We start from the raw sequence: 26,991 nt of genomic DNA, 5'->3' as shown, positions 1-26,991 counted from the left end.
TCTTTGAATTCTGAGTTAAGTCGGTTGAATGAAATAAAAATCAGATCAACTAAACAGATGTTTGTGTGTATGTTTGTGTGTGCATGTGTGATGTGTGTGTGAATGTATTGCCTGTAGGGTTGCTTACCAAAACAAACATTCGTTCATTCTTCAACTGACGGGTTGTTTCTCAAGGATGCAGTGTGCTTGGGTGGTCGTTAATGTAAAATAACCTTGGCAGCTTGGCTGCTGGAGTTTCTCAGAACACATCAAGAGACCGTTACTGTCTCTGTCGAGGAGCAGCGTACGTGGGTAAGCTCTCACGCAGCTTGCCTGGGGAGATGTCACGGTTACGTTTTCTGGATGAATCTTCGGTCAGCTGGCGTCTGCACTCCGTGCATCTGGTTCACGACTGGCATTGCTTCTGTTCCAGGGGTCTTAGTCTTTCAGTTGAAGAGGAGGCCCCCAGACTACGTTCCCCGGAAAAGCAAAAAGCCCCTGGACGGGCGGCCTGCGAAGGGCAAGGCGAGAGCCGACGGGGCGGGCTACGGCTCCGCGCTGCCGCCCGAGAAGCTGCCCTACCTCGTGGAGCTGAGCCCAGGTGAGGCGTGGAGGGAGAACTGTCCGCTTTGTGAAGGAGGCTCTCTCGCCTGACAGCCTGTTCCAATCCGTTGGTTTTTCTAAAAGATAACCCACTTAAGATGACATTTACTTTAAAAACACACACACCTCAAGGTCCTAAGGTACGTACTTTTCACGCATAAAAACAGAGCTCACGTGGTGGTGGTGAAAACCAAAAGCTAAAGTGGTGGCAGTGGAGGATGAAGGGAAGGTTTAATTGACCTCCATTAAATTTTGTTGTTCAAAATGACCCTGTGAAGGCCTTCCTCTAGCTGACAGCCTGGGGGGGCTCCTCCGAGGCAGGTTCAGGAAGGGCCGGTGTGCTCAGCGCTGCTGGACGTATGAACCGTGTCTGAAAAGAAGGTCCTTAAACTGGACAGTGAGTGGAGAAATCATCTGTGAGAGGGAGGGTGTCTGGTTTCAAAATGAGAGTAGACTACGTTTATTTTCCTGTTTGGCTTGAAAATATTTGTTTAGAGAGCTCTCTTGAGCCAAAGCTGTTGGAAGTGAGCCATCAGGTAGGGAAATACATCGATGTTCTTAAACGTTTTACATACATATCCCTATGTAGTGTATGTGTTTGCATATGTGATACACATGGCATGTGTATTACTTAGACAACACCATCGCGTCGATGTGGTTCAGGTACGTATGTGGCCTGTGTTATATATGATGCGCTGTGTGAGACAGACTATTGCTCCTCCCCCAGGGCTGCGGGCCGTTAGCGAGCACAGGAACGGAGCTGGGAGCCAGGCCGGTTACACAGGCAGCGCGTGGGTCTCCGGGCCGGTTTTCTGTCATTCTCTCTGGTTCTTGTGTGTGTGTTTGTTGGCAAGGTTGTGACCGCTGGTTAGATACGGGCGGCGGGGCGGCCGTCGTACGGCACAGCCAGGCTGCATCGATGCAGGAGAAACGGTGCTGCTTTGCCGGGTACTGGCAGGCGACGCTTGGTGGCATTTTGCTGCAGGTCCTGGTTTATGCTGACGATGCTGAGGGTTTTCACTCCATCAGCTGTTGGTGAGGAACGGGTCGGTGTTACTTTGTGCCTCAGTTCTCTGGCTGGAAAGTGTGCGTAAGTGTTGGTTGCTCGCTGTGGTTTGGACACGCCCAGTATCAGGGTGTGTCTGTAGTTGGGGTGTGTCTGTAGTTGGGATGTGTCTGTAGTTGGGGTGTGTCTGTAGTTGGGGTGTGTCTGTAGTTGGGGGGTGTGAGGGTGTGGTGCCTGGAGTCGGGGGCAGTGGCTAGCAACTGTGAGACGGCCATTTATTTCTGAACTTAACATTTTTTTAGTTAGGATCTTTGGGTCTGTTCTTCAAAGTTCTGCATTACATGCTAGAAATTAATGATTATTTGAGGATTTAGAAGTATTATTAGTTCAGAGAGAATTGATAAATAGTAGTCGACATAGAGTATTTCCAAATGAGTGATGGAAAGTTAATTTGGGTGGTAGCAGAGACAGGCCGAGAACTCACTCACTCACTGATTTGACTAACAGTTACTGACTCCTTCTTACATGTCATCGTCTGGGCCTCGGAGATAGAGCCCCGACCAAACAGATCAAACCCTGATTTCAGGAACTGACATTCAAATGAGAATTGCTATGTTGACAGCTTATTTCGTATGGATGGCCTCCCAGGTGATGAAATAGGTAACATTTTTTGTCGGTGTGGGCAAGCGGTAGAGACTAGGTAACTATTACTTCCGTGCTACTTCTCAACAAATACTGGCAGCGGCACTGCTGCCCCGATGACGGCGTGTCCTTTGTCCGTGGCCGCCTGCTGGTGGGGCACGTTCGCCGAGCTAATGCGTTAGGCTGAGCAGGGCTTCCGAGGTGAGTCGGCTGCTCTGCCGTGGAGGGAGCGCTTCCGAGAGCTTCCCGTGATGCATTGTGGTGAGTCCCGTGCGTGCGTTGGTCCGACGTCCCTCCGGTTGGGGCCCTTATTGTCTGACAGATGCCCGGTGCTCAGATCTGCGACCGCTGTGTCAGGGCGAGCAAGTGGTGGCCGACCTGAGTGCTGGGCGAGGTCTTAGGGAAACCTTGCCCTTCCCAGTAGCCCCTGCGTCTCTAAGTTTTCGCTCTAAGAGGCAGCACGCTGAGTGAAATGGGAGGGTTTCCATGGCCACGCAAGCCGCTTACCAATGCTGACTTGTCATGGATGGATAAGAACGTATTTCCCCCGGACACGCCATCACACCGGGCCCGTCCGCCGCCGGCTGCGTGCCTGAGGTGTGTGCGGTGCGGCTGTAGCTTACACTGTCTTCCGGAGAGTGGGGCTCACGGGGTCCTGTAGGCTCTGCTGGGTTTGACTGTGTTCTTTCAACAGAAGACTGCGGGGCGCGGACTCCACAGGCCGCCCTCCCTCCTCCTCCTGGCGGTGACCCACCTGTCCTCGCGGTGTCTCCTTCACCGTCCGTGTCTCTCTCACCGCCTGCGGGGCCTGCCGTCCGTCCTCCTCCTGAAGGTGGTGGGGTGACCTTTCCTCGGGCCAGTGCTCTCACCGCAGCTCACCTCTCCTGTCTCTCCCTCTCCACATGTCCCGCATGGCCTCTCCTGCGCTGCCTTCACCTGGGTCCTCTGCATGCGCACCCCAGGGAGAAGGACCCACGTTGCCTACGGCAGCTCTCACGCTCACGAAGGTAACGCTGTGCTCCTGCTCAGCGCGAGCGCCCACGGCCTCGTGTGTGTGCGTGTTGGTGTGAATGACTTCCTTAGGACACTGAGCGTGCTGTCGTTAACGAGCATTCCATGCGCAGAATTCGTCAAAGATAATGGAAACTTACTTTGCAAAAACGTCCAATTCCTTCACTAGACTGACTTAGTGAGAATTAAAGAAGGGAGAGAGTGGTTTTCCCATTCCTCTCCCCTCCGACCCCCCAAGAACAAGGGGGAAGAGGCGGGGCGGGAAGGAGAGCAGGAGAATAGTGGGGGAGAAAGAGACAGGGTGAGAGACGAGAGGCAGCGGGCAGGAGGGAGGAGTGCTTTGTCAGCCCTGTCCCCGACCTGGGGTGCAGTGCTGGTGGTGGGGGAGCGCCTCGGGTCAGAGGCCGTATGTCCGAGACTCCTGGGGGCTGCGGGGAGACCAGCCGTGCGCTGGGAGCTGTTACTGCCCGCTGAGGGTCCTCGGGGCGCCCTCACCTCTCCTGGTCGGCCGGCGGTGCCCCTCACCTGGAATATGCTGCTCCGGTTTGAGAATCTCAGGCTTTGTCATCTCAGTGCTACAGCTAGTGTGGGTTTTATGGAAACACTTCGTTTTTACCTGCTTCTCCACTTTCAGTCCTTTTTACGTGTTCAATCTAACAATCAAATACTTCCGTGCTTTGTGAAGTTTATTTACCTTTTACCATCTTGTTTTAGTTTAATGTTTCCAAACTGATCGTACAGATTGGCATTAGATATTAGCCAAACTCGGAGTTTGGGTTTTGTTGTGTGTTTTTTAAAAATACACACAGGTGGTGTTCTTTTTACCTGTTTTGACATTTGTGTTTACGTAAAGAAGAGGCTCAGGCGTGTCTGTTACCTTCTGGGGGTTCTGTAATGATTCCACGTGTTGGTTAATGTCATACTCTGAAGTGAGGGAGCGGCAGAAGGCCTCGCCTCGCCCTGCTCGCACACCACATGGTGGAGGGCGTCCGCGGCTTCAGCCTCGTGCGCTGGTCCCCGCGGCGCCGCTGGGAGCCGGTGGGAGAGTTCTTCGGCGGCTTCACAGCCCTTCGCAGTGTCTCAGCTGCCGTGTTGGCTCAGAGATGTGAGCTCTGCTCACTTTCTCCCGGGTCCCCTGCCACCCCCAGCACAGTGCCTGCAACGCAGGCGGCTCTTCGCCCGCGTCCACGCCTCACACCACACGCTGCTTCCCAGAGGCTCCTCTGGACGCCGCTGAGGGCCGAGCCAGGGATGGAAACACGTGCCCGCACACGTGCCCCTGTCCGCCCGTGGTGGGCGCCCCTTTAAGAGGCAGCACGCTAACGAGGAAGGACTTCCCGCTGCAGACAAGGCGCAGCACGTGTGGTGGTAATTCAGGGACCTCAGGTTGGCAAACAAAACTCGGACACCCAGATAACTTGGGTTTCAGGTAAAACTTCAGTTTTTTGGTGCCCGTTTGTCTCAGCTATTGCACATGTGACTGGATGTCGTGTGTTCCATTGGACAACCCTACATCGTATTGTAACGTTGCTGCTGCCCCCAGGAAAGGAGGAAGGGACCCGTTTCCTCTGTTGAGTGACAGATGCCGGAAACCGCTGTGGAAGGAAGCCTGGCTCTGGGGAGGCGGGTGGAGGGGGCACTCCCTGGGCGCCGCCTGTGCCCCTCACATTGGAACCAGGTCACAGACCACCTGTTCTCGAGACAGAATTGTAGGGAGCAGGTCTCAGACGTCCTGGTACAAGCCTGCTGTGCGGCAGGCTCTTAGAGGGTTCCACTGGGAAGGGGCTCCGCCTTTGCCGAGGGCCCAGCGTGGAGGGCACAGCGTGGAGGGCCTGGGGGGGGCGGGGAGCTGCTGAGGACTCCGTGCGAGGACAGGGCGTGCGGCTGCCGTGCAGGGGTCGTCACCCTTGAGCGAGGAGACGGCCGTGCTGTCCAGGAAGGTGCACGACCAGAGCTTTCGTGCCTCCGCCCCCTCTTCCGCCCTCCGGAACGCAGACACACACCCTGTAGCTCGGAGTCCGTGGCCGCCGTTTTGGGGGCTCGGAATGTCTGTGGAGGTGTTTCCGGTTGTTACTCGGAAGTGGTCAGGAAGGAGAGGCTGGGAGAGAAGTTCGTCCCCTTTCTCTGTAGCTCTGGCTGCCGGTGGGGAAGTGGCCGTGGAGAAGGGGTGGCGGCCATCAGCTCAGGCGATGCCCTTCAGGAGCACGTCCAGTCAGTCTTTCACCCGAGTAGACGCGTTCTTCATGTTCTTCTGTTTTTTTCACTTCGTATTGAAATAATTGTTGTTGATCAGTTATTTGCTTTTGTTTTCTTTATTTTATAATTGCTGTGTGGCCATATTGCATTATTCTGTTTTTTTCATTTTTAGTCAATAATTACTGTTAACATTAAATCTTTATTAGCTGCATACTGTGGACCAGACACTGCTGACCGCCAGGATAGAGAGGTTTCTCCAGAAAGCTAGCCTCCGGGGAGCTCAGAGCTGGGAGGCGAGGCAGTAGGAAGGAGGGAGGGAGCGGGACCCGGCACCTGGTGTCTGCAGCAAGCAGGGTCATAGCCGTGCGGGGATGCTGGATGCAGCGGGGCTGGGGGGTGCCGTCCAGGGAAAGCCCAGGGGTGCTGATGCCTGCTTTTGGGTCAGGGCTTGGGGCTGCCACCCTGTCAGGTGAGGGTGCCCGCCGTGAGCAAGCACGGACGCCCAGTTCCTAGTGCGCTTGCGACCTGGGTCTCGGCTGCTGCTCCAGCGTCTCCTGCCTCCCCGGATTTCACCTCTGCTCCGCTTCAGAGATGCAAGTTCTGTGGGTGTTACTGTGCACACTCCGAAGTCACGTCGGTTCTCAGGGCTGGAATAGGCCCGGCGTCTTGTGTCCAAGAGCTGAGACCCCACCACACCACAGCCTAGAACCAGTGTATACGCCCGATGTTTGACTCCGGAAGCCCTCCCAGCTGATGTCCCCGATCCAGCGCCTAGAGAGCTGAGCTGGCGACTTAGGAAGAGGCCTGAGGTTGCTCGGGCGTCGTGCATAGGTCGAGCGGCTCCTGGGCCTGCTAGGGAGACGGTAGCGGAGGGATGCAGACGGGGCTGCCTCCACGGCCAACTCTGTTGGGACCCGCTGGTCCTTTGGGACGTGTTCCCTCCTGCGCTGGCAGCTCTGAAATCAGAACAGGTCCTGGACGGGCGCCATTCCACAGGAGAGGGGACGAGTGGCTGCCCCGGCCACACGCATCTCCGTCCTGGAGTTCTTGCGCAGGGACGCGCACATTCCAGCATTCATGGAGGCTCACGTGACTCCAGCAAGCCGCGCCCTGTCCGCCCGCAGCTCTACTCCCCGAGCGGAGCACTGGCTGCCAGTGACGCCATCGGAGCCCGGGGATAGGGTGCAGGAGGCGCAGGCTTGGGTCTCCTCCCCAAGGCTTTGGTCCAGGAGGTCTGGGCGAGCCATGAGGCTGCACTTGGAGAACCTGCCTCCGGGACCCAGCCGGCCCACAGCCGCGTGGCCGGTGCGGGTAGAGGGCGGGTTCACTGCCAGAGGGACCTGGTCTGGGAAGGCCCTGGGTCTGTGATGCTCTTCGCTGGCTGATAGGAAGGATCACTCCTCAGAGTCATCAGCACAACCCAGGCTGGGGCGGGGGTGAAGACAGTGCTCGCTATCGGATGAGAAAGTGTCGGTGGGAATGTCAGTGGTTAGCACCTGGAATGACAGTAAACAGAAGCTGACGTGTTCGTGTGTCGATTGCGGTTTCTGTGTCCGGTTAGGTCGCGTGCTGTGACTTTGGAAGAAGTGGTGTCGCTTCCAAGGTGACCTTTTACTTGCTCCTCACAGATGGCTCCGACTCCAGAGACAAGCCCAAGCTCTACCGCCTGCAGCTCAGTGTGACTGAGGTCGGCACAGACAAGCTTGACGACAGCTCCATCCAGGTGCGCACTTGGGCGGCGGCGCCCGGCTCCCGTGTGTGATTCTTGGGTTTCGGTGGGAGGCGGCCTGGGGAGCACATGGGTAAAAGGGTGGAAGTGAGAGACCGTTTGAACGTGCGTAGCTTGTTCTATCCGGGTCGCTTTTCTTCGCTTCCGCGGGAAAAGAGCAGCGAGTCCACGTCCACACTCGCCATCTAGAAACGTGGGGCGGCGTGGCGTTCGCTGACACCGTTGGTTGTCTCCCAGTGAGGGCGATGCTTTCATGGGGCTGCTTCCGGGAGACAGTGCCCGTCACGGGCCGACACCTGGGTCGCAGGCTTCAGTGCTCACCGCGCGAGTGCCGTCTGGGCGTGGGTCTCCCGAGCTCAGCGTGCTCCTGAGGGAGCGCAGTCGGCATCGCCGCACCAGCTGGGCAGCTGTTGATGTTGGACTCGGCTCCGACATCCTTTCCTCCGCAGCACGCAGACACGCGGACAGCAGGAGCTGGGGCCTCGCACCTGTGCAGACTGACCCACTCGCTCCCCTGGTCTTTAAACGACCACATGCTGTGTCACACAGCTCCAGCCTGCCCTCCATCAGGGCCCTGGCTGCTGCGACGGGACGCGCTGTTGCTGCACAGTGTGGACGGATGGCACACTGGATGGAACCCACCTTCTGAGAAGCACCAGCAGCCCAGGGCTTACTAGACGTGCGTCGTCCACGGGGGACTCGCAGCTTTAAATTCTGCTCTTAAATGCTGTGTGCTGTGTGATGGCAGTTTCTTTCATCTTCTCCTGTTTTCAGTTGTTTGGTGCAGGAATTCAGCCCCATCACTGCGACCTCACGAACATGGACGGAGTGGTCACCGTCACGCCCAGAAGCGTGGACGCGGACACCTACGTGGAGGGGCAGCGCATCTCGGAGACGACCATGCTGCAGAGCGGGATGAGTGTGCAGTTCGGGGCCCAGCACGTGTTCAAGTTCGTGGACCCCAGCCAGGACCACGCTCTGGGGAAGAGGCCTGTGGACGGGGGCCTGCCCGCGAAGGGCCCCAGACACAAACCCGGGTAATGCACCGAGCCGCGCGGCCTCGGAGAGGGCAGTGTTTCTCCATTATGCTGAGGCATTCCAGACTAGCACAGGTCACTGATTTTAATTTTGTCTTAATTTTTCATTCAGAGTGGGTTTGTGGTTCTGGTTCTTGTTTCTTTGGTTGGTTTCAGAGGGAAGAAGAAGGAAAGGAAGGTCTTCATCCTAACACTGGGGGTTGTGCTAGTTTTTAAATTACTTTAAAACCGGTTGTCATTCGTTTGATCCTTTAAAACAACACTGCTTCGCTGTCCTTGGAGAACCATGGTGGTCGATGTAAGGGCCTCCACACGGAGGAGGTTTGTGTTGAGGTTCGTCTTCCTGTCTCCGCTGAGGGAGCAGGAGGACCTCCAGGAAGGCTGTCTTCTGTCCTGGAGCGCCACCTGGCGCCTGTCTGCGGACTTGCCGCGGGCCGTTCCTGGAAAACAGGAAGAAGCCTCCTGTTGGGGTGAGGTCTGGCCACGGGGGTCGGGTGTGCGTGTGCGTTTCGCACGAGGGTGGCGTGGGTCTCACGCTGCGCAGAGCACCCGGGTGTGCGTGAAGGGAAAGTGCAGGGAGCAGAGCCTGGAGCGGCTGTGCGGGCTCCCCGGCGCGCCCTCCCCTCCTGCTCCCTCCCGGACCTCCCTTTGCTCACCCCTCCCCGGAGCCTGGACGGAGCGGGCTGTGCACCGTGGGCCGGCGTTCTCAGCTTGTGGTGGCTGTAGGTTAGCAGAGCTCTGCCCTGCCCGTGCTTTGTCCACGATGAATCCTGGCGAAGGACAGACCACCTGTCCCCTCGGGGGGGAGCGTGATGGGCGCACGCACTCGTGGGCAGACGGGGTGCTGGGGTTCCGTGGGCCGAGGGGTCCGTTTCTAGCCTTCCCCTTGAGCTCCAGCTTCTGCAGAGGACCAGCTCTTCGTTCCTCGGAACCCTGCAGCGCCTTTGCTGTCTCCTCCAGGTGTCGGGCCCTGCTCCAGCTCCACTCGAGCGCGTGTCTAAGCTCGCCCTGCGCTCGGCGCCGGGAGGACCCGGCTTTCCTCCTCCAGCTCTGCCTTTATCACCCGTCCCCCTTCGGTCTCTCGCCCCGGCCTTCCCGGCTCCTGACGGCAGCACATCCTGCCAAGTGCCCTTCATCTTCATCATCAGCTTCTTGCTTTCAGCACCGACACCCTGACGGGAGTCCACCTGCCTGGTGTCCCTTCCCGCTTCTTCCCCGATGCGGCTCCACAGGCTCCCGCAGCGGGGGGTTTCCTCCGGGCGCTGCCGGCTGCCTCCCGGGACCTTGCCTGCCGAGGCTTCCTCTGAGCCCAGGCGCCCGCGAGCATTTCCATTCGTTTCCGCGTTTCTGCCTTTCGGGTACTTTGTAAGCATCGTAAAAAGGGGAGAAGTTAAATTCTCCAGTGACGCCCGGGATGGAAGCGCTGGCTCCCGCCGTCAGCGTCCCGGCGTCTGGGCCCTGTTCCCCGCGGGCTGGGCCTCTGCCCGGCGGGACCGGACCCCGCCCTCCACCTGTGCCTGGTGCCTCCTGAGTGCCCGGTTGTTGCCTGTTTAGAATGAGAGTTTACATTCTGAATTAGCTTTCATGAGGGTGGTTTAAAAGTCTCGGTAAGCTGGTTAAAGGAGACGAGCTCTTGCTCTGATTGCTGACATGTTCGAAATGTCTCCGTTTCTTTCTCGGTAGCCCAAGTAGCGGGATCCATAAAAGTCATCACACGGCCTCAGCCGGCGGCGGCCAGCCCTGTGCCGCCTGCCCGGGGCCTCCCGAGCCACAGGCGCTCCTGGCACCTGAGGCGTCTGCTTTCTTTCTGTGCCGTCTGCGGCCTAGCGGCTTACAGGATGGGGCTCCTGCTTTTTTCTTTAGGGTTCCTTTCCGTTCATTGTTTTTAAACTTAGTTTTAAAGAATATCCTGCGAGCATTTAGTAAGTATCAGTGAGAAACTTTTTGTTTTGTTTTCCTGTGTGGGGCATCCTGTTACCGGAAGGCCAGAGCATCCACCACCTGGGAAGAGGGAGCCCAGGCTGCTTTTGGGTGTGGGACCCACGGAGCCCCACTCGGCAGGCCCTGCTCTCTCCTCACCAGAGAAACGTGTTTTATCCTCAGCTTCACGTGCTGGAACACGACTTCCTGCAGATGTTTGCGCATTGGAGTTCCTCTAACCGCTCCTTTTGTATCACCAGGACGAGGCTCTGCCTGAGTGTTTGAGTCTTCATTCTGTCTTCTCTTTTTACCTTGCAGAATTGTTCAGGAGACAACTTTTGACTTAGGAGGCGACATTCACAGTGGAACAGCGTTGCCAACAAGCAAGGTAGGTGATGGCATCTTCCCTGCCAGGACGTGCTGGTTTAATGTTACAGGACACCGTGGGCGAGTTATTGTGGTGGCCCCGACCCACTGCTGTGCAGACTCCACAGGGAGTCTCTCTCCCAGCGATGCAGCTAGCTGTGGGCTGTCTCTCTCCGCGATGCAGCTAGCTGTGGGCCATCTCTCCCAGCGATGCAGCTAGCTGTGGGCCATCTCTCCCAGCGATGCAGCTAGCTGTGGGCCATCTCTCCCAGCGATGCAGCTAGCTGTGGGCTGTCTCCGTCAGCGATGCAGCTAGCTGTGGGCTGTCTCTCTCCGCGATGCAGCTAGCTGTGGGCTGTCTCTGTCAGCGATGCAGCTAGCTGTGGGCTGTCTCTGTCAGCGATGCAGCTAGCTGTGGGCTGTCTCTCCCAGCGATGCAGCTAGCTGTGGGCTGTCTCTGTCAGCGATGCAGCTAGCTGTGGGCTGTCTCTGTCAGCGATGCAGCTAGCTGTGGGCTGTCTCTCTCAGCGATGCAGCTAGCTGTGGGCTGTCTCTGTCAGCGATGCAGCTAGCTGTGGGCTGTCTCTCTCAGCGATGCAGCTAGCTGTGGGCTGTCTCTCTCAGCGATGCAGCTAGCTGTGGGCTGTCTCTGTCAGCGATGCAGCTAGCTGTGGGCTGTCTCTCTCAGCGATGCAGCTAGCTGTGGGCTGTCTCTCTCCGCGATGCAGCTAGCTGTGGGCTGTCTCTGTCAGCGATGCAGCTAGCTGTGGGCTGTCTCCGTCAGCGATGCAGCTAGCTGTGGGCTGTCTCTCTCCGCGATGCAGCTAGCTGTGGGCTGTCTCTGTCAGCGATGCAGCTAGCTGTGGGCTGTCTCTCTCAGCGATGCAGCTAGCTGTGGGCTGTCTCTCTCCGCGATGCAGCTAGCTGTGGGCTGTCTCCGTCAGCGATGCAGCTAGCTGTGGGCTGTCTCCGTCAGCGATGCAGCTAGCTGTGGGCTGTCTCTCTCCGCGATGCAGCTAGCTGTGGGCTGTCTCCGTCAGCGATGCAGCTAGCTGTGGGCTGTCTCTCTCCGCGATGCAGCTAGCTGTGGGCTGTCTCTGTCAGCGATGCAGCTAGCTGTGGGCTGTCTCTGTCAGCGATGCAGCTAGCTGTGGGCTGTCTCTCCCAGCGATGCAGCTAGCTGTGGGCCATCTCTCCCAGTGATGCAGGTAGCTGTGGGCCATCTCTCCCAGCGATGCAGGTAGCTGTGGGCTGTCTCTCTCAGCGATGCAGCTAGCTGTGGGCTGTCTCTCTCCGCGATGCAGCTAGCTGTGGGCTGTCTCTGTCAGCGATGCAGCTAGCTGTGGGCCGTCTCTCTCCGCGATGCAGCTAGCTGTGGGCTGTCTCTGTCAGCGATGCAGTTAGCTGTGGGCTGTCTCTCAGTGATGCAGCTAGCTGTGGGCTGTCTCTGTCAGCGATGCAGCTAGCTGTGGGCTGTCTCTCAGTGATGCAGCTAGCTGTGGGCTGTCTTTGTCAGCGATGCAGGTAGCTGTGGGCTGTCTCTCCGCGATGCAGCTAGCTGTGGGCCGTCTCTCTCCGCGATGCAGCTAGCTGTGGGCCGTCTCTGTCAGCGATGCAGTTAGCTGTGGGCTGTCTCTCTCAGCGATGCAGCTAGCTGTGGGCTGTCTCTCAGTGATGCAGCTAGCTGTGGGCTGTCTCTGTCAGCGATGCAGGTAGCTGGGGGCTGTCTCTCTCCGCGATGCAGGTAGCTGTGGGCTGTCTCTCTCAGCGATGCAGTTAGCTGTGGACTGTCTCTCAGGGACGCGGAGGGCAGGGGCAGGCTATGTGTTTCCCCGAGAAAAGGGGCTGTGCTTTCTCTTTGGCGCTGTGTGTGCCCAGCCCTTATCGGTCAGGTGATCCCGAAGACAATTGCCTCCCACTCTCCTTAGCTCTCTCCTTGGTCCTAGCTCCCACCTGTCAGCCTACCTCCTCGGCACGCGGCTTATCTTGTGTGATCAGTTTTTTTCTCTCCTCACTCTGGTTATTTGTTGCTGGGAAACAGATACCCCGAAACCCTGGACTGAAACAGGGGCTGAAAGGCCCCTGCTTACAGTTGTGCAGGTGGTTTGGACGCACCTGGTCTTGCTGGTGGTTCCTTGTGTGGCCGCGTTCAGCGAGCGGGTTAGTTGGTGGCCAGGCTGTGCTAGGATGGGGGCCTGCTGGGCCTCCCATCGCCCTGTCATCTCAGGTTCTCTCCGTGGGACCTCGCCCTGTCACCTCTCCATGGCAGCCAGATGTCCTGGGGCCTCCCGGGAGCCACAGGGTTTGCAGGTCTCCTGAAGGCTCGGGGGAGCTGGCAGGGCATGGCTGCTCCACGGGCCTGTGGGTGAAGCAGAGCACAGGCCTGCCCAGGCGGGGCGTCCGGGGGCCGCACGCAGCAGACTCCAGGCCGGGGCATGCTCACCAGCGTCTGGGAAGAACGTGCTGTCCCCGGCGCCTGCCCGCTGTCTGCTCCTGCGTGCAGCATGCTTTCTCGAAGAAACAACTCTTCCTGCGACCCCCTTCGTTCCTTGGCTCTCGTTGGCTCCTGCTCCTTCACGGGGACTGTCTGCCGCGGGCGCTGAGCCCTCCAGGTTGCCACGGCTGCTGCTTGTGTCCATCTGTCTCCACTGGTCACCGCCCAGGCGTCCCCCTCGTTCCTTGCCACGTGGGTTCTCCTTCCTCCTCACTCTGATCTGTTGGTTCCTCTCCTGCTTCACGGCTAAAGTTTGGGGGCATCAGACCCGGAGCCCTTCTGTCGGTCCGTGTTCCTGGGTGACCTGGCGCGGTTGCCGGAGTTAGAAAACCAGCTGTGTGTTAATTACTCCTGAGTCCGACCGTGGCCCTGACCTCTCCCTGCTCCGAAGGCTGGTTGACACGTCCAGGGGGATGCTGACAGGTACCCAGGGTGAACTCAGCTGAACACGGTTCTCTGTCCGGCCTCTCCTTCCCTGGCCTCCCCGTCTCCGTAAACGGGGCCTCCTCAGCGCCGGCCCCGAGTCTGCAGCCAGCGCTCCTCATGCTTTCCTTCTCGCAGCCTCCCCATGCAGCCATCGGCCCGTTCTCTCTGCTCCCTGGGAGAGGTCCCCCGTGTCCGCCTTTTCCGCCCCCTCGGTCGTCACAGAGCAGCGCACAGAGCCCCTCAGTCGTAGCCTCTCTCATGTGCTGCCCGGGCCCTCTCCCCGCAGCCAGGCCCACGCCTCCCCAAGGGAAGTTCAGTCTAGTGACGGCCCCTGGTTAAAGGCCCCGACTTTCTAATCCCAGATACGGCACGTCCCAGCCGGTTACACGGCTCCCTGGGACCACCTCCAGCCGAGCACGGGCTGGCCCCGGCTCTCCCTGCACGCCGGCGCCTGGCTGCTGCGTCCACGTGGTTCCCCTCTGTCCTTAGACCTCCGCGTGGGTCACTTCCTGGAAGACCTGTTCCCCACGCACCAGCACCAGCAGCTGCCGGTCGCCGTGTGGCCTTGGTCCCGCGGCCCTGCCTGGTCTGTGGGTGGACAGCAGGCTCAGAGCAGCGTGTGGTGCGTGAGTCAGTCTCAGGAACCAAATACAACTGCAGAAGCTTTAGCTTTTTATAAAATGTGTGGTCAGCGTAGAAAACCGTAAGCTGGAAAGTGAAAGCTGTTCCTTCAGTTTATGGGTTGGCTATTGACCACACGGTGATGGGTCCTTTTTTCAACTCTTGATGCGTGTCTGTGTTTATACATTTTAACATACTTAGATCTGTTCCCCCCCCCACACACACACACACATACTCCTTTCTGTCCTACTTCCTTTGGCTGTTATTTTGTGAGTATTTCCTTTGAAAATCATTTGAAAACAAGCTGGATTGTACCATAATATGGTAACATATACTAGGTGTACCGGTTAATAACGTGGATTTTGTAATCAAAGAAAACACGATAATTTCAAGAGAAACATCAAAAGTGCTTTATTCAAAGTAATGTCCATCGCTAGCTACACATTTCCCCCACCTTCCAAGGTAATTTGTGCATACCGTCCCAATAGAACTTTTCTTGTTTTGAGGCAAACCATTCAGAGACCCAATTTTCCACTTCTTCGTACATTTTGAAGTGCTGCTCAGAAAGTGTGTGTGCCATCGATCAGAAAAAGGGGTCATCTGAAGGAGCAAGGTCTGGTGAATACGGGGGGTGGGTTCATACTTCCCAGGAAAGATCTTTTAACGTGTCTTTAACTGGTTTTGAAGTGTGTGATGGTGCGTCATCATGAAGCAAAATTACTTTGCCGTGTCTTCTGGCACATTCTGGTTGTTTCATAATCAAAACGTGGCTCAAATTGATTATTTGTTGTCGGTAGCGATCAGTATTAACGGTTTCACCTGGTTTTAGAAACTCATAATACATCACACCTTCCTGATCCCTCCAAACGCAGAGCATTGTCTTCTTTCTCGATTTGGCCTTGCAGTCGATGTCTATGGTTGACCTGGATCAACCCATGATTTTGTGCGTTTGGGGTTCTCAAAATATATCCACTTTCGTCGCCAGTCACAATTAGATGCAAAAAAGACTTTCTCTCGTGCCACTGAAGCAACGTTTTACTGATGACTTTTTGGTTTTCCATTTGTCTTTCGTTCAGTTGACGTGGCAACCATTTTCCGTCCTTTAAAATCTTTCCCATTGCTTGTAAACGATCGGAAATTGTTTGCTGAGCAACGTTTAATCTTCCTGCAAGTTGTTTTTGAGTTTGACACGCATCTTCATCCAATAATGCTTGTCATTGTTGGTCTTCAAACTTTTTCGGTTGACCTGGACGTTCTTTGACTTTCACATCGAAATCATCACTTTTAAAGCATTTAAACCAGTGTTCACAAGTATCTTTAGATGGAGCATATTCACCATAAGCTTCCCGAAGTATACGATAACTTTCAGCAGCACTTTTCTTCAAAATAATGAATTAAAACTTCCCGCAAATGCTCTTTTTTTTGGCACGAAATTTGGCATTTTTAAGTGTAAAAATATCTATGATGTTAACAGCTTCAGAAAATTTGACATGAAGTTTTGAAGCTTGTTGTCAATACAACAAAATAGCATACGTACCAAATCGCATTTATATCAATGTATGTGTAACTCCATCTATTGAAAAACATCCTCATTATTAACTGGCACACCTAGTAAACTTACCATAATTTATCGCCTGAGTATTCGTTTAAAATAAATTTTTTTTCCAGTCTAAGTATTGCCATTCACTGACCAGTTTTATTTCTATCAATGTGTCTTATGGAAGTAATTATTGTGTATGAATATATATATTTACAGACTCAGTTGTCATGGCACCCTATACTGATGAGCATTTTAAACAACATAAAGGATTGGTTTAATGAATTTTGATGAATAGACAACAAAATGTTATACAGACATAGAATTTTGTAACATAAAAATATTGTTAGGTGTTTTTAACATGACAGAATAAGTAATTTTTTATAAAGTAATATACGCTCATTTACGGAAAATGTGGAAAATTCAAAGATCCATCCAGCACAGAGCCCTCTGTCGGTGGAAAGACAAGGTGATTGATGTTTATCGTCTGCTCAGTTTCTGCCGTCGGTGGGAGTGAGAACTCCGGGAAGCGTTGTTGCAGGGGTTCTTCCTGGAAGCCCTGCTTCTGTGCTGATGGTTCTCCTAACGGGGGGAGCTCACCCTGTTTGCCTGTTGTGGTTGGTTAGGAATGGGCACTGGACGGAAGGTTGAACGTACGGCACTGGTCGCTGTACACGCTTCCCCCGGGTTGATTAAGGACAAGAAACACCGGTTTCTGTACTCGAGTCTTTATTAGGTGTTGAGCTACAGTGAGCAGATTTAAAATCCTTTCTTAAAACTAACAAACCACAGAAGGCCCTAACTCTCCATGTTGTACGTATTCCGTCAGCGCTGTCCTGATTTCAGAGGCTTCTTGGAATAAAGCCCCTGTTGTTACCACGCTCTGGGAGAGCCTGGGACCACGTCTGTGTGCCTGGGGCTGGCCAGCTGCGGGCTTTGGAGGGCGTGGCTGTGTCTCAGCAGTCTTCAGGGGGTGTGTTCCGGGGTGGGGAGCGCCCTGGGATTCTGGCTGGGCTGTTGGCTCTCCTGCTTGGCAGCTCACCACGCCTCCACCTGCGGCTGGGTCTGAAGCCCGGTGTGGTGTTGATAAGCGCCGTGTTTCCCTTGGCCAGAGCTCCACTCGACTGGACAGCGACAGGGTGTCGTCCGCCTGCAGCACAGCCGAGCGGGGGATGGTGAAGCCGATGGTCCGCGTGGAGCAGCAGCCCGAGTACCGCTGGCCGGAGAGCAGGTAGGACGGCGCTTCCCGTCGTGGAGGGCGCTGCCCAGAGGGCCGGGTAACGTGACCACGTCTGTGCGGGCGGCGTCAGGGCGTCTGGGGAACAAGAGTGAATTTCCTCTCGGGCTGTCCACTGGGGCAGTGCTCCCGTGCTGGGTGCTGGGTGCTGGGTGCTGGGTGCTGTGTGCCGCTGGGTCCAGGTCAGAGCGGACGCCTGCTGGCTTACACGCTTCTCTGTTAAATGTGCTGCTCCGAACCGTGAGAGGCTTTATAGAGGCAGGACTTGAATGTTTGACGATTTCTGTATTCACCTGGAACGCATCACTTCACCCATTCTTAGAGAAATTCCCGCGTTTTAAAACGCACGGAGCCCAGGTGGTGTTGCAGGGGCTTTAGCCTGAGGTGCTCCTGGGGTGGCCGCCCGCCGAGACCTGGGAGGAGTTAGATTGTCCTCCTGCGTTGCTCCTGCCAGTGCTTTGAACAGAGCACCGCCTTCGTTACCTCCTTTTCTCACGGTTTTGAGGTTCTGTGTCACCTTTGTAAACCGGAGTGTTACTTCCTGGCACCTCTGAGATGCTTGGCATGGCAGTGCCTCCGGCGTGCGGTTAGCGAGCAGGCTGTGCGCCCAGTGGCGGGGGCCCCGTCTGACCTGCAGCTGCTGGTGCTGAGTGTGCGGGCTCTCGGCTCCGCCACAGCCCGGACGCAGCTGGACGCTCCGCCGCTCGCAGCAGCAGCCCCGCTGGGCGCCCCTCATCGCCGGGTGCTAGTCAGAGTTCCAGGGCGCCGTTGTGACTGCTCCCTCCCCGTCCAGTAGGTGACGGACCACAGATCCAGGCAGTCCCTTTCCCATCCTCCAGCGGAGGACCCTGTAGTCACGAGGTTCCAGTGTCCATCACAGGAACTAAACGTGTAGATTCATGTGGGACCCACGCCTGCACCGGGGCTGTGACCTGGGCTTTTGGTTCTTAGTTTACTTTGCTGGCTTTGTTTTTTAGACGTAACAGTAAATCGTCCGCTTCTGTGCCGTGCTTGTTTTTGTGGTGTGTTCTAGAATAAGATAGGCAGAATGGTATATTTGTATAGGAAGGAGTACCTCTGTTGATTTGTGAGGTGATCAAGAGCTGCTGTCACAGCCCTGAGCCTATGAATGTCTGAGTGAGTGAATGAAGACGTGAGAGAGGGAAGATGGATTAGCATAATGCTCTTAGGATATGCACAGCTAGGACGTCTACATGGTTAGTAAAGGGAAGGTAGTAAGATAATAGTGTTAAAATAGCCAGATGATGGTTAATTATATGTCATACGTTGTTTTATCCTGTGGACATACATATTAAGTGACCTTTTTCAAGGTCAGATTATTTTGCTTTGCAAAAGATTTATTAAAGGCTTTATTTGAACTGTAATGTGTGTTGATGTTAAGACAGTGATAGAAATGGAGATTACCCCATTTCCAGTCTTTTTGTTTCTCACATGCAGCGTTGGTGTGAGCAGTGCTCGATTGATGCATTTATAAAAATCTAAGCTGCTTTAATAAGCGTGTTTAAAATACTAATTTTAGTCAAAGAAAAATCTTTCCAAATGACGGGACTGACTAAATTATCGCTGACGCTTTATTTTTTCGATGAGAGTTTAAATTCTCTATTTTTACTAGATTTGTTAAATTGATGAAACAAATAATTTGTAGTTTACCCAGAGCCATTTTATTGAATGAAAATAACTACTTACCTGCAATTTTAGATGTCCATCAATAGGGCAGTGTAAGAAAGACATATTAATATTGAGCACTAAGTTACATTGTGTGTGTAAGAGCATTTTTACACATAAATTGTTAAGTCTACGTTATTAAGTCATAGGCGGCGTAAACTGTGAAGCATGTAGTGTGATGAAGATGCTTTTGGTTTACCGGTGTGACTGTCCTCACTGGAGCTCACTCCCATGATTTCTCCTCCCGCGTCCCGGTGGGTGGGGGAGAGGGTGGAGGATGGGAGCTGGTGGTGGGAAGGCGGCAGCGGCTTCATTGCCAGCCTGTAGCTGGGACCTGTGGTCACCATGATGCTGGTTTCTTTCATTGTTGAAGAGTCTTTATTGTTTGAACTAACTTATTTAATGAGGAGACATGCCCATGACTCCAGATACTTATATCTGTCCAGTTCGCTTCCATTGTCTGAGAGTATTAGACTTAAACGCTGCTGAGAAGATTCATTGGAATCCATCTTGACCTCAGTTTGCTTTAAGCCAATATTTAAAAATGGGTATTTTCATTTCAGTGTAAGTCCTTATAATCCCCACTATTTAGTTTTCAGTTAACTTTGCAGAAAGGCGAAACACATTTATCTTACACATTTAAAAAAGTCTTTGCTTATTAATGGCTTTCAACTGTTTTTTGATGAGTGTACAGCACAATACCACATGTTTACATGTGCCCGGTGGACACGCACCTATGTGTTTATATTCCTGTTTGTAACTGAAAGAAGAACCTCATATAACAGGCCCCACCGTATAGCCTGTCAGAGGGGGCAGGTGTCCCGCAGTCTGAAGAATTCTAATACAAAGTCCCTGACCTTTGAGTTAATTTGGTCTTGAATACCTAGAAACATACAAACATTAGCACAGTGCTAGTTATCAGGAATGTTCCCAAATTATAGTTCCTCTTAGTCTGTATTTTAGGCAGTTCCTTGTTTTTGTAGCGTCAGTCTAAGTGCTGTGACTTGGAGGAGAAACGTGAGTGAGTAGGGTGTGTCCTGAGGCCCGCGTCACTGAGCGTTGGGAATGCTGCCCGCGTGGCTGCGGGGGTCTGCGGGGCCTCCTGTCCGGCCTCGGCTGGAGGGGGAGGCCATGTGCAGCCTGGGGCGGCCTCCCTTTCCTGGGCGGAGCTCGGGGTGCCTTAGATGGTCTGTCCCCGGCAGTGTCTCCTCACTGTCACCCGAGCCATCGCCGCAGCAGGTGCCTAGCGGCCTGGGCTCTGCGGGTGTGCAGCCTCGTGAATAATGGAGTCGGGGCGGGTCTGCTGTCCCCGCCAAAGCAGGTACTCGGAGGGGCCGGCCTGTGCCGAGTGCGACGTGACAGCTGTCCGTTTGCTCCTTTGAATATCTGCGTACGTCACATGTGAAAGGAGGCAGGGGTTCCTTCCGTTCCAGAGAACTGTACCGAGGTGGCTCTGACAGGCTCCAGAGCCCCCACAGGTTGTCAGGGTGCCGGTAGCCCCGTGGCCCCGCCTTAAGAGGCCCCATTCTCCTTGCAGAACGCAGGAAGCCCCGGGGCCTGAGCTGGTGCTGCCTGCGAGCATCGAGTTCAGGGAGAGTGGTGAGTAACGTCACATCCCACTGTCCGTGAATCCTTTCTCGTCCATTTCTCTCCCTCTGATTTTCATGTTTTCTTTCTTTGGTTCTTGTTTTGGAAATCTCGTCGCAGCTGAAGACTCGTTTTTATCTGCTATTATAAATTACACGAACAGCTCTACCGTCCACTTTAAGTTGTCTCCTACGTACGTGCTCTACATGGCCTGCCGGTACGTATTGTCGAGCCAGTACAGACCGGAAGCCAGTGCCCCCGAGCGCACCCACAAGGTGATCGCCATCGTCAACAAGATGGTGAGCATGATGGACGGCGTGATCCAGGTAAGCCGGCGCGGCCTGAAGGCCAGTCCACCTGTAAACCAGTGAAGTCCGGTCTTTAACGTTCCAGACTGGGCTTCACATTGACTTTATCTTAAGATTTTTTCCTAAAATAAAAGTTATATATGTTGTATTGAGACTGTGTAGCTTTGAAAGTTGAAAAGAAATGTAAAGTCTTTTCTATTTCTTTCCCACCAACTTGAGAATAAGGGAAGGTAAATTGTACACCGTCACATAATTATCATGAAAAAGACCCTTAAAATTACAATAGTAGTTGTGAGAAAGTATTGAGACTTGATATGGGTTTCTTAGAATTAAAAGTAATAATAATGCATTGAGATGAAATTCATTAACCATTTTAAAGTGACAATTCAGTAGCAGTTAGCACATTCCCAGCGCTGTGCGCCACCAGCTCTGCCTGGTCCAGAACATTCCCTCACCCCAGCCCAGCCCCCTGAGCAGGTCTCCTATCCCTTCCTCCGGCCCCGCAACCCACCTTGGAGTCTTTAATGCCGTAAGGGCACGTGCTCTTGCCGAGCCTCCGTGACGCCGCGGTGAGTGTCCGGGAGCTTCCGGCCCACGTGTAGGCGTCGTGGCAGCCTGGCCTTTCTCACCGGGACACGCGGCGCAGGCTCTGCCCCGAGCCGGCTCTGATGATGGCCGGAAGCAAGGTGTGCTCTTGGTGGGGTGGTGCTCTCTGTAGCAGAGGCGATGGGCTACGTACACGGAGAGATTTGCAAACGTGTTTCTGAGCCGAGTGGCCGTGCTGTTGTCGGCTCCAGAGCTCCGGTGTGTCCGTTAAGAAACCCGCCTAGGCTAGGTTGTTCGTCTCCTGTCGGGAAGGTTTGAGGCAAACTCATCTTTCATTTTTATTTTTAAAAAATACATTTTTATTGATTTCAGGGAGAAAGGGGGAGAGAGAGAGAGAGAGAAACATCAATGATGAGAATCATGGCTCAGCTGCCCCCTGCACATCCTCTCCTGGGGATCGAGCCCGCAACCCAGGCCTGTGCCTTGACCGGAATCAAAACCGGGACCCTTCGGTCTGCAGGCCGACGACGCTCTGTCCACGGAGCCACACCAGCCGGGGCCAAACTCATCTTTAATTCCCTCGGAGGCCCATGTTTTGAGAGACATGTTGTTTCTTATGTTTGAGTGATTGGCATGTGGATTGGATGGGGCTCTTCCTTTATCCAAGTGAGGACAGAGGTTAAACAGGAAAGTCAGTTTATTCGGGCACCATATTGTCACTGCCATTATTTTATAGACAAATGTGATTTCCTGTCCAGTTGTCACTCAGAGCCACTGTCTGTCTGCCACCCGTTTGGGTTTGTAAACCCTGTTTCAAGTTAAGCGACTCCTGCCATCACGACTTCGATAGACTTTTCCGTATTGAGTTTGAACTTCACTGCGATCACCAGGATTGGAACCCATCTTTACTTTCAGATTCAGGTTTAGGGTATAATTGGAGGAGTCTTAATATTGTAGAAACAAACCATGGTAGTGAATAATTTAAAGTTTTTATTTGTAAAAACCAGTTTACTCACTTTTTAGATTTAAGTTTTTATGTGTCTTCAGATTCTCAGGTTGTTCACATTTATATTTATTGTTTCTGTTGGTCTTCGCTGTCTCTTTTTTTCTACCCAATTAACTGGGGAAGAGATTCCTTTCACAGACAGACGTTTAGGCACCCAGCTCCCGGTGTCACTAAGACATCCGACCAGGTGTGTCGTGGGTTCACTGTCACTTCCTGTAGATTCACTCTGGGCGTTCACTTAGTGTCACCCAGCCAGTGTCAGACGCACAGAACTCTCCGTACCACGTCCCGCGGGAGCTGCGTCCGGGCAGGGAGTGGATAGGTAACCTGGGAAGAACATAGCTCAGTGTCGTGCCTTCGTTTTAGTGTTTTGATTTTTTTAAACTATCATGATTGTTTACAAGTTTCTTTCTCTTGTTCTGCTTGATCCCCCTCGTCTGTTTTCCTCCAGGAAGTAGACCAGGTTGAACAGGTAGGACCTGCTGTGGGACTGAGCCTGGCTCTGTTGGCTTAGCTGAGTTTCTCATGCTGCTTCCATGTCAACACAGCGCTCAGACCGGACCGAGCGTCCATAACACTCATCTGGCAGCTGAAACACGCAGTACTAAACCCCTTTTGACTGTGCAGCCTTTACCAGCATTTCATAACTTCTGCTTAATGCACTTCCGTGTGGATATGAAATGACAGCAGTTCTGTTTCTTCTCCTCGTCGTCCATCCTTGGTCCCTATCCTTTGGATCTCATCTGAGGTTGCCTGGCCTGCACATGTGGTCGGGAGAGGATGCGATAGATCAGTACTGGATACTGGGTTGCTTGGCGGCCAAGCCAGTGACTGCGAGTATCGGGTGGCTGTGGGTAACCATGGATACGTGTGTGTACGCGCAGATTACCAGATAATGCACAACCTCTGATTTGGTGCTGGATTCCTCGATATCCCTTTCTCCATTGATCCATAAATGGTAGCCAATTAGCCCCACGTGTCTCCGTGAGCCCGGGAAGCGCGGTGGTGGCTGCTTTCCCACTGCTGGGCGCGGACCCAAATTCCTTGGCGAGTATCTGGTATCTGTGGCCAATGCGCTGGTGGGACGGGAAGGTACTGGTCTATCCTCGGCAGCTTTCAGGAGCATCCTTGGTGGCTGTTGTTTCTGTTGGTCCTGTGGCGGCTCAGGGGATGTGTTCTGCCCCCAGAAACAGAAGAACATCGCAGGGGCGCTTGCTTTCTGGATGGCCAACGCGTCTGAGCTCCTCAACTTCATCAAGCAGGACCGAGACCTGAGCCGGATCACACTGGACGCCCAGGATGTGCTGGCACACCTGGTTCAGATGGCCTTCAAGTAAGGGACCCGTCTGGTCTATGAAGATTCACATCGTGTTATGTTCCCTTAAATTGTCACAACCAATTTTAAAGGGTTGATTTGCCTTGTTTGAACAATACCAAGAAGCATAAACAACTATGCAAATTGTGTTGACTTAATAAATGGAATTCAGTGAGCTGTGTTTCTCGAACCCTGAGAGGGAAGCTATTATATTCTTAATAAAGCGTTTCTGAGCAGTGCAGGGGTTCCGCATGTGCCGTGTCTGACAGCAGCTTCGCACGCTGACATCACGTCACTGTGCGTGCTTGCAGGTTCCTGGTGCACTGTCTGCAGTCAGAACTGAACAACTACATGCCGGCCTTCCTGGATGATCCCGAGGAGAACAGTCTGCAAAGACCGAAAATAGGTCAGGACAGTCGTCCCTCCTTCCCCCCTCCCCTCCTTCCCCCCTCCCCTCCTCCCCTCCCTCCTCCCCTCCCTCTTGTTTGACTTCATTTTAATATTTTGTATTTGTAAGAGGGAGGTATTTTGAAAATAAACAAGGTGTCGGATTTGGCGTTTGTTAAAGACGGTTTTAGCCGCCACCGGCAGTGAGCGGTGTGTAAGAGGAGTTCTTACTTGGCTGGTTCATGCCGGTTGTACTTTCTCAGGAAGCCTCAGGGTGAACCTCAGTGTTAAGTGCGTACAGTTAATGCCTGTAAGTGTTTAAAACACATCACTCCTTCCTCGGAACGAGTGGCATTTTCAAAGTGCTCCGGCAGCTATGCTGTGACGTTTTACTGAATTGGCTGCCAATTCAAGACTCCCGAGTGACCGGGCGCCCCCTCGCCTTGTCTCTGCAGACGACGTCCTGCACACGCTCTCGGGCGCGATGGCGCTGCTGCGGCGCTGCCGGGTCAACGCGGCCCTCACCATCCAGCTCTTCTCCCAGCTCTTCCACTTCATCAACATGTGGCTGTTCAACAGGCTGGTCACCGACCCCGAGTCAGGGCTGTGCTCGCACTACTGGGGCGCCATCATCCGCCAGCAGCTGGGCCACGTGGAGGCGTGGGCGGAGAAGCAGGGGCTGGAGCTGGCCGCCGACTGCCACCTCAGCAGAATCGTGCAGGTGGGTGCCACCCCCACCCACCGGGACGAGCGTGTCGCAGTGCCTCTGATGCCGTCCTCGGTGAGGGTGGTGCCACTCCCACCCACTGGGACGAGCGTGTCGCAGTGCCTCTGATGCCGTCCTCGGTGAGGGTGGTGCCACTCCCACCCACTGGGACGAGCGTGTCGCAGTGCCTCTGATGCCGTCCTCGGTGAGGGTGGTGCCACTCCCACCCACCGGGACGAGCGTGTCGCAGTGCCTCTGATGCCGTCCTCGGTGAGGGTGGTGCCACCCCCACCCACCGGGACGAGCGTGTCGCAGTGCCTCTGATGCCGTCCTCGGTGAGGGTGGTGCCACTCCCACCCACCGGGACGAGTGTGTCGCAGTGCCTCTGATGCCGTCCTCGGTGAGGGTGCGGACTCGGCAGGCCCGGCCTCTCCGCGGAGGCTTCACTGGTGCGGATCCCGAGACCCTGGCGTGTCGTTTCCCTGGGTCGCTAACGAAGGGCCGTGCGCTGGGGCCTCGCAGCAGAGATCGGGGGGACAGGGCCCGAGGGGGTTCTGCCTCGCCTCTCAGCTCTGGGCGTTGGCTGGCATCCTGGGGTGCTGGGCTTGTAGAGCACCCTGGATCTGTCTTCCTCTCCACGGGGCGTTCTCCTGTGCGCGTGTCTGTCTGCACATGTCCCCTTTCTGAGGACAGCAGTCAGAGGGTGCTGACCTCCTTTCCCCTTGGCGATTCCGCCGAGACCCCGCGCCCAGGCTCTTTCTGAGGTTCCCCGGTTAGGACTTCAGCGTGGGGCTCGGGGAATACACTGCAGCCCATAGCAGGCGGGGGCCAGCGGGCGACTGTCCTTCAGGGGTCTTTGCATTGAGTTTATTTTATAGCGCTCCACACGGCGAGAGAAATGGTTACTTAACGGACAGTAGTTAACTCCCGAGAACACAGACCAGGAAAGCACAGCAGAAACCTGTCCCGTAGTAGATTCACAAAGACCAAGAGAAAGGGAAGGAAGCATAACGGTACAGGACTAGACACACAGAGGTGAGAGGAAGGGCCGGAGCCACCCCTCCAGGAAGCCCGGAGGTCACGGGGAGGTCGCGGGAGGAAACTGAGGCCCTCACCCCGAGTGTCCTCACGCCGTGCGGCCCGGAGCTCGAGTGTTGGCGAGAGCCGCCGGTGGGCAGCTAGGGAAGCGAGTGTCTCAGCCTCAGAGCTAGGCAGTGGCTCTGTTACTGCAGCGTGTCGTGTTGTATTTATTCTCTCAGCTTCTTCGTCTGTTCTGAGGGGTGAGCGTGGGCAGGGGCTCCGCCCTCCTGCTCCGGGGCGGCTGAGCCATCTCAGCGAGGTGTCTCTCCGACCCGCCACAGCCATCCGAGGGGTTAAAGTTCCTAAGAGAACTCGCAGACGCTCTGCGGACGTTAACAGTGGGATTCACTGTGCAGCTATGTCAGTAAGGCCAGGCCCTCGGCGGCCTTTCCGAGGCCGCCCTTTCCCTTCGGTTTACTGGGCCCGTCAGTGATGGGAAGCGGTGTCCCAGAACCACTGTCCATTAAGTTAACTACTGTCCATTAAGTAACCATTTCTCTCTCCGCCGCGGCCGCATCTGTGCCTGACGTACGGGGACTGTGAAACGCGCTGAGTCACAGCACCCGATTCCCTCACACAGGCCACCACCTTGCTGACGATGGATAAGTACGCGCCCGAGGACGTTCCCAACATAAACAGCACCTGCTTCAAGTTGAATTCACTGCAGCTGCAAGCCTTGCTGCAGAACTACCACTGCGCGCCCGACGAGCCCTTCATCCCCACGGTAAGGGCCGCGCCCGCTCCACGTGGAACACGAGTGCACAGGGCGTGGGGGTGGAAGCAGAGGAAAACTCATTAACGGCTTCCTTTCACTTTAAAAACAAACTTATTTACTTGACCAATCTACATGGTCGTGTCTGCTGCTGCTGTATGAGTTCGGGTTCAGTGTAAGAAGTAGAAACTACGTAAGTATTTAAGTAGAAAGCGTTTTAACTCTGGTCCGGTTCTTGGAAAGTCATGGGGAGGCCGGCAGAGAGGGGTGCAGGGCACCTGAATGCCGAATCCCACTTCTCATTGGAAACACCGGGACGCAGGCGTGCCTGCTGTGCATGTCCGCCCGTGTCTGCCAGGCTGGCTGTGTATGACATGGGACGTCTGCAGGCACCTGAGAACGAGAGCGGTGAGGTCATCGCCTGAGACACAGTCTCCCGACCTCCAGTGCCGAGTTCATGCCTGAGGGTGTCCTCCAGCACAGCCCAGACGAGCTTCCCAGCCGTCCACCAGCGACGCCGTGTGCGTCAGTGTCGTTAAGGGAGTACAGCTCCGAGCGATAAAGAAGGGATGGGAGCACAGCGGCGTGGGTGGTGTCGGGACGGAGCTGTAAGGAGTCAGCTGCAGGCTAAACAGTGCTCCGTCCTCTGACTCGAGGGCAGCCTGGGTCGCAGTGACCGGAGGAGGCACAAGGGCCGCGCGGAACAGCACCCTCACTTCCTGTGCTGCGGCCTCTCCGGTGTGTGCGGCCTGTCCCAGCGGAAACGTCAGACAAGATCACTTAGCCCGTAATTCGGAGAGGGCGAACCTGGGCGTGGGTGTTTCCGCTTGAGTTTTTACATTTCACATCGAGCG

At 54.8% G+C, this 26,991-nt stretch overlaps 1 protein-coding gene across 22 annotated transcripts in view; it reads left to right on the top strand.

Moving 5' to 3' along the window:
- Positions 1 to 26,991, top strand: part of AFDN (afadin, adherens junction formation factor) — a 106,960-nt gene that overhangs the window by 44,902 nt on the left and 35,067 nt on the right. For 13 of the 22 annotated variants that reach the window (XR_013960365.1, XM_080663972.1, XM_080663987.1 and 10 more), the window contains exons 8-20: positions 413 to 580; positions 3,193 to 3,237; positions 7,066 to 7,160; positions 7,941 to 8,203; positions 10,442 to 10,511; positions 16,680 to 16,798; positions 20,028 to 20,089; positions 20,198 to 20,403; positions 22,389 to 22,409; positions 23,125 to 23,270; positions 23,564 to 23,658; positions 24,095 to 24,360; positions 26,006 to 26,149. Coding sequence is in view for 21 of the 22 variants with exons in the window: in XM_080663972.1 (XP_080520098.1) it covers positions 413 to 580; positions 3,193 to 3,237; positions 7,066 to 7,160; positions 7,941 to 8,203; positions 10,442 to 10,511; positions 16,680 to 16,798; positions 20,028 to 20,089; positions 20,198 to 20,403; positions 22,389 to 22,409; positions 23,125 to 23,270; positions 23,564 to 23,658; positions 24,095 to 24,360; positions 26,006 to 26,149 (1,700 nt within the window). In the remaining variant the exon portion in view is untranslated. The remainder of the gene's footprint in view (positions 1 to 412; positions 581 to 3,192; positions 3,238 to 7,065; positions 7,161 to 7,940; positions 8,204 to 10,441; positions 10,512 to 16,679; positions 16,799 to 20,027; positions 20,090 to 20,197; positions 20,404 to 22,388; positions 22,410 to 23,124; positions 23,271 to 23,563; positions 23,659 to 24,094; positions 24,361 to 26,005; positions 26,150 to 26,991) is intronic. The other 9 variants (XM_080663974.1, XM_080663981.1, XM_080663988.1 and 6 more) reach the window with 3 other exon arrangements.

The sequence above is a fragment of the Plecotus auritus genome, assembly GCF_963455305.1.
Source record: "Plecotus auritus genome assembly, chromosome: 4".
Classification (NCBI taxonomy): domain Eukaryota; kingdom Metazoa; phylum Chordata; class Mammalia; order Chiroptera; family Vespertilionidae; genus Plecotus; species Plecotus auritus.
Note: the sequence above shows the minus strand (reverse complement) of the source record. Positions and strands in the feature narration are given on the sequence as shown.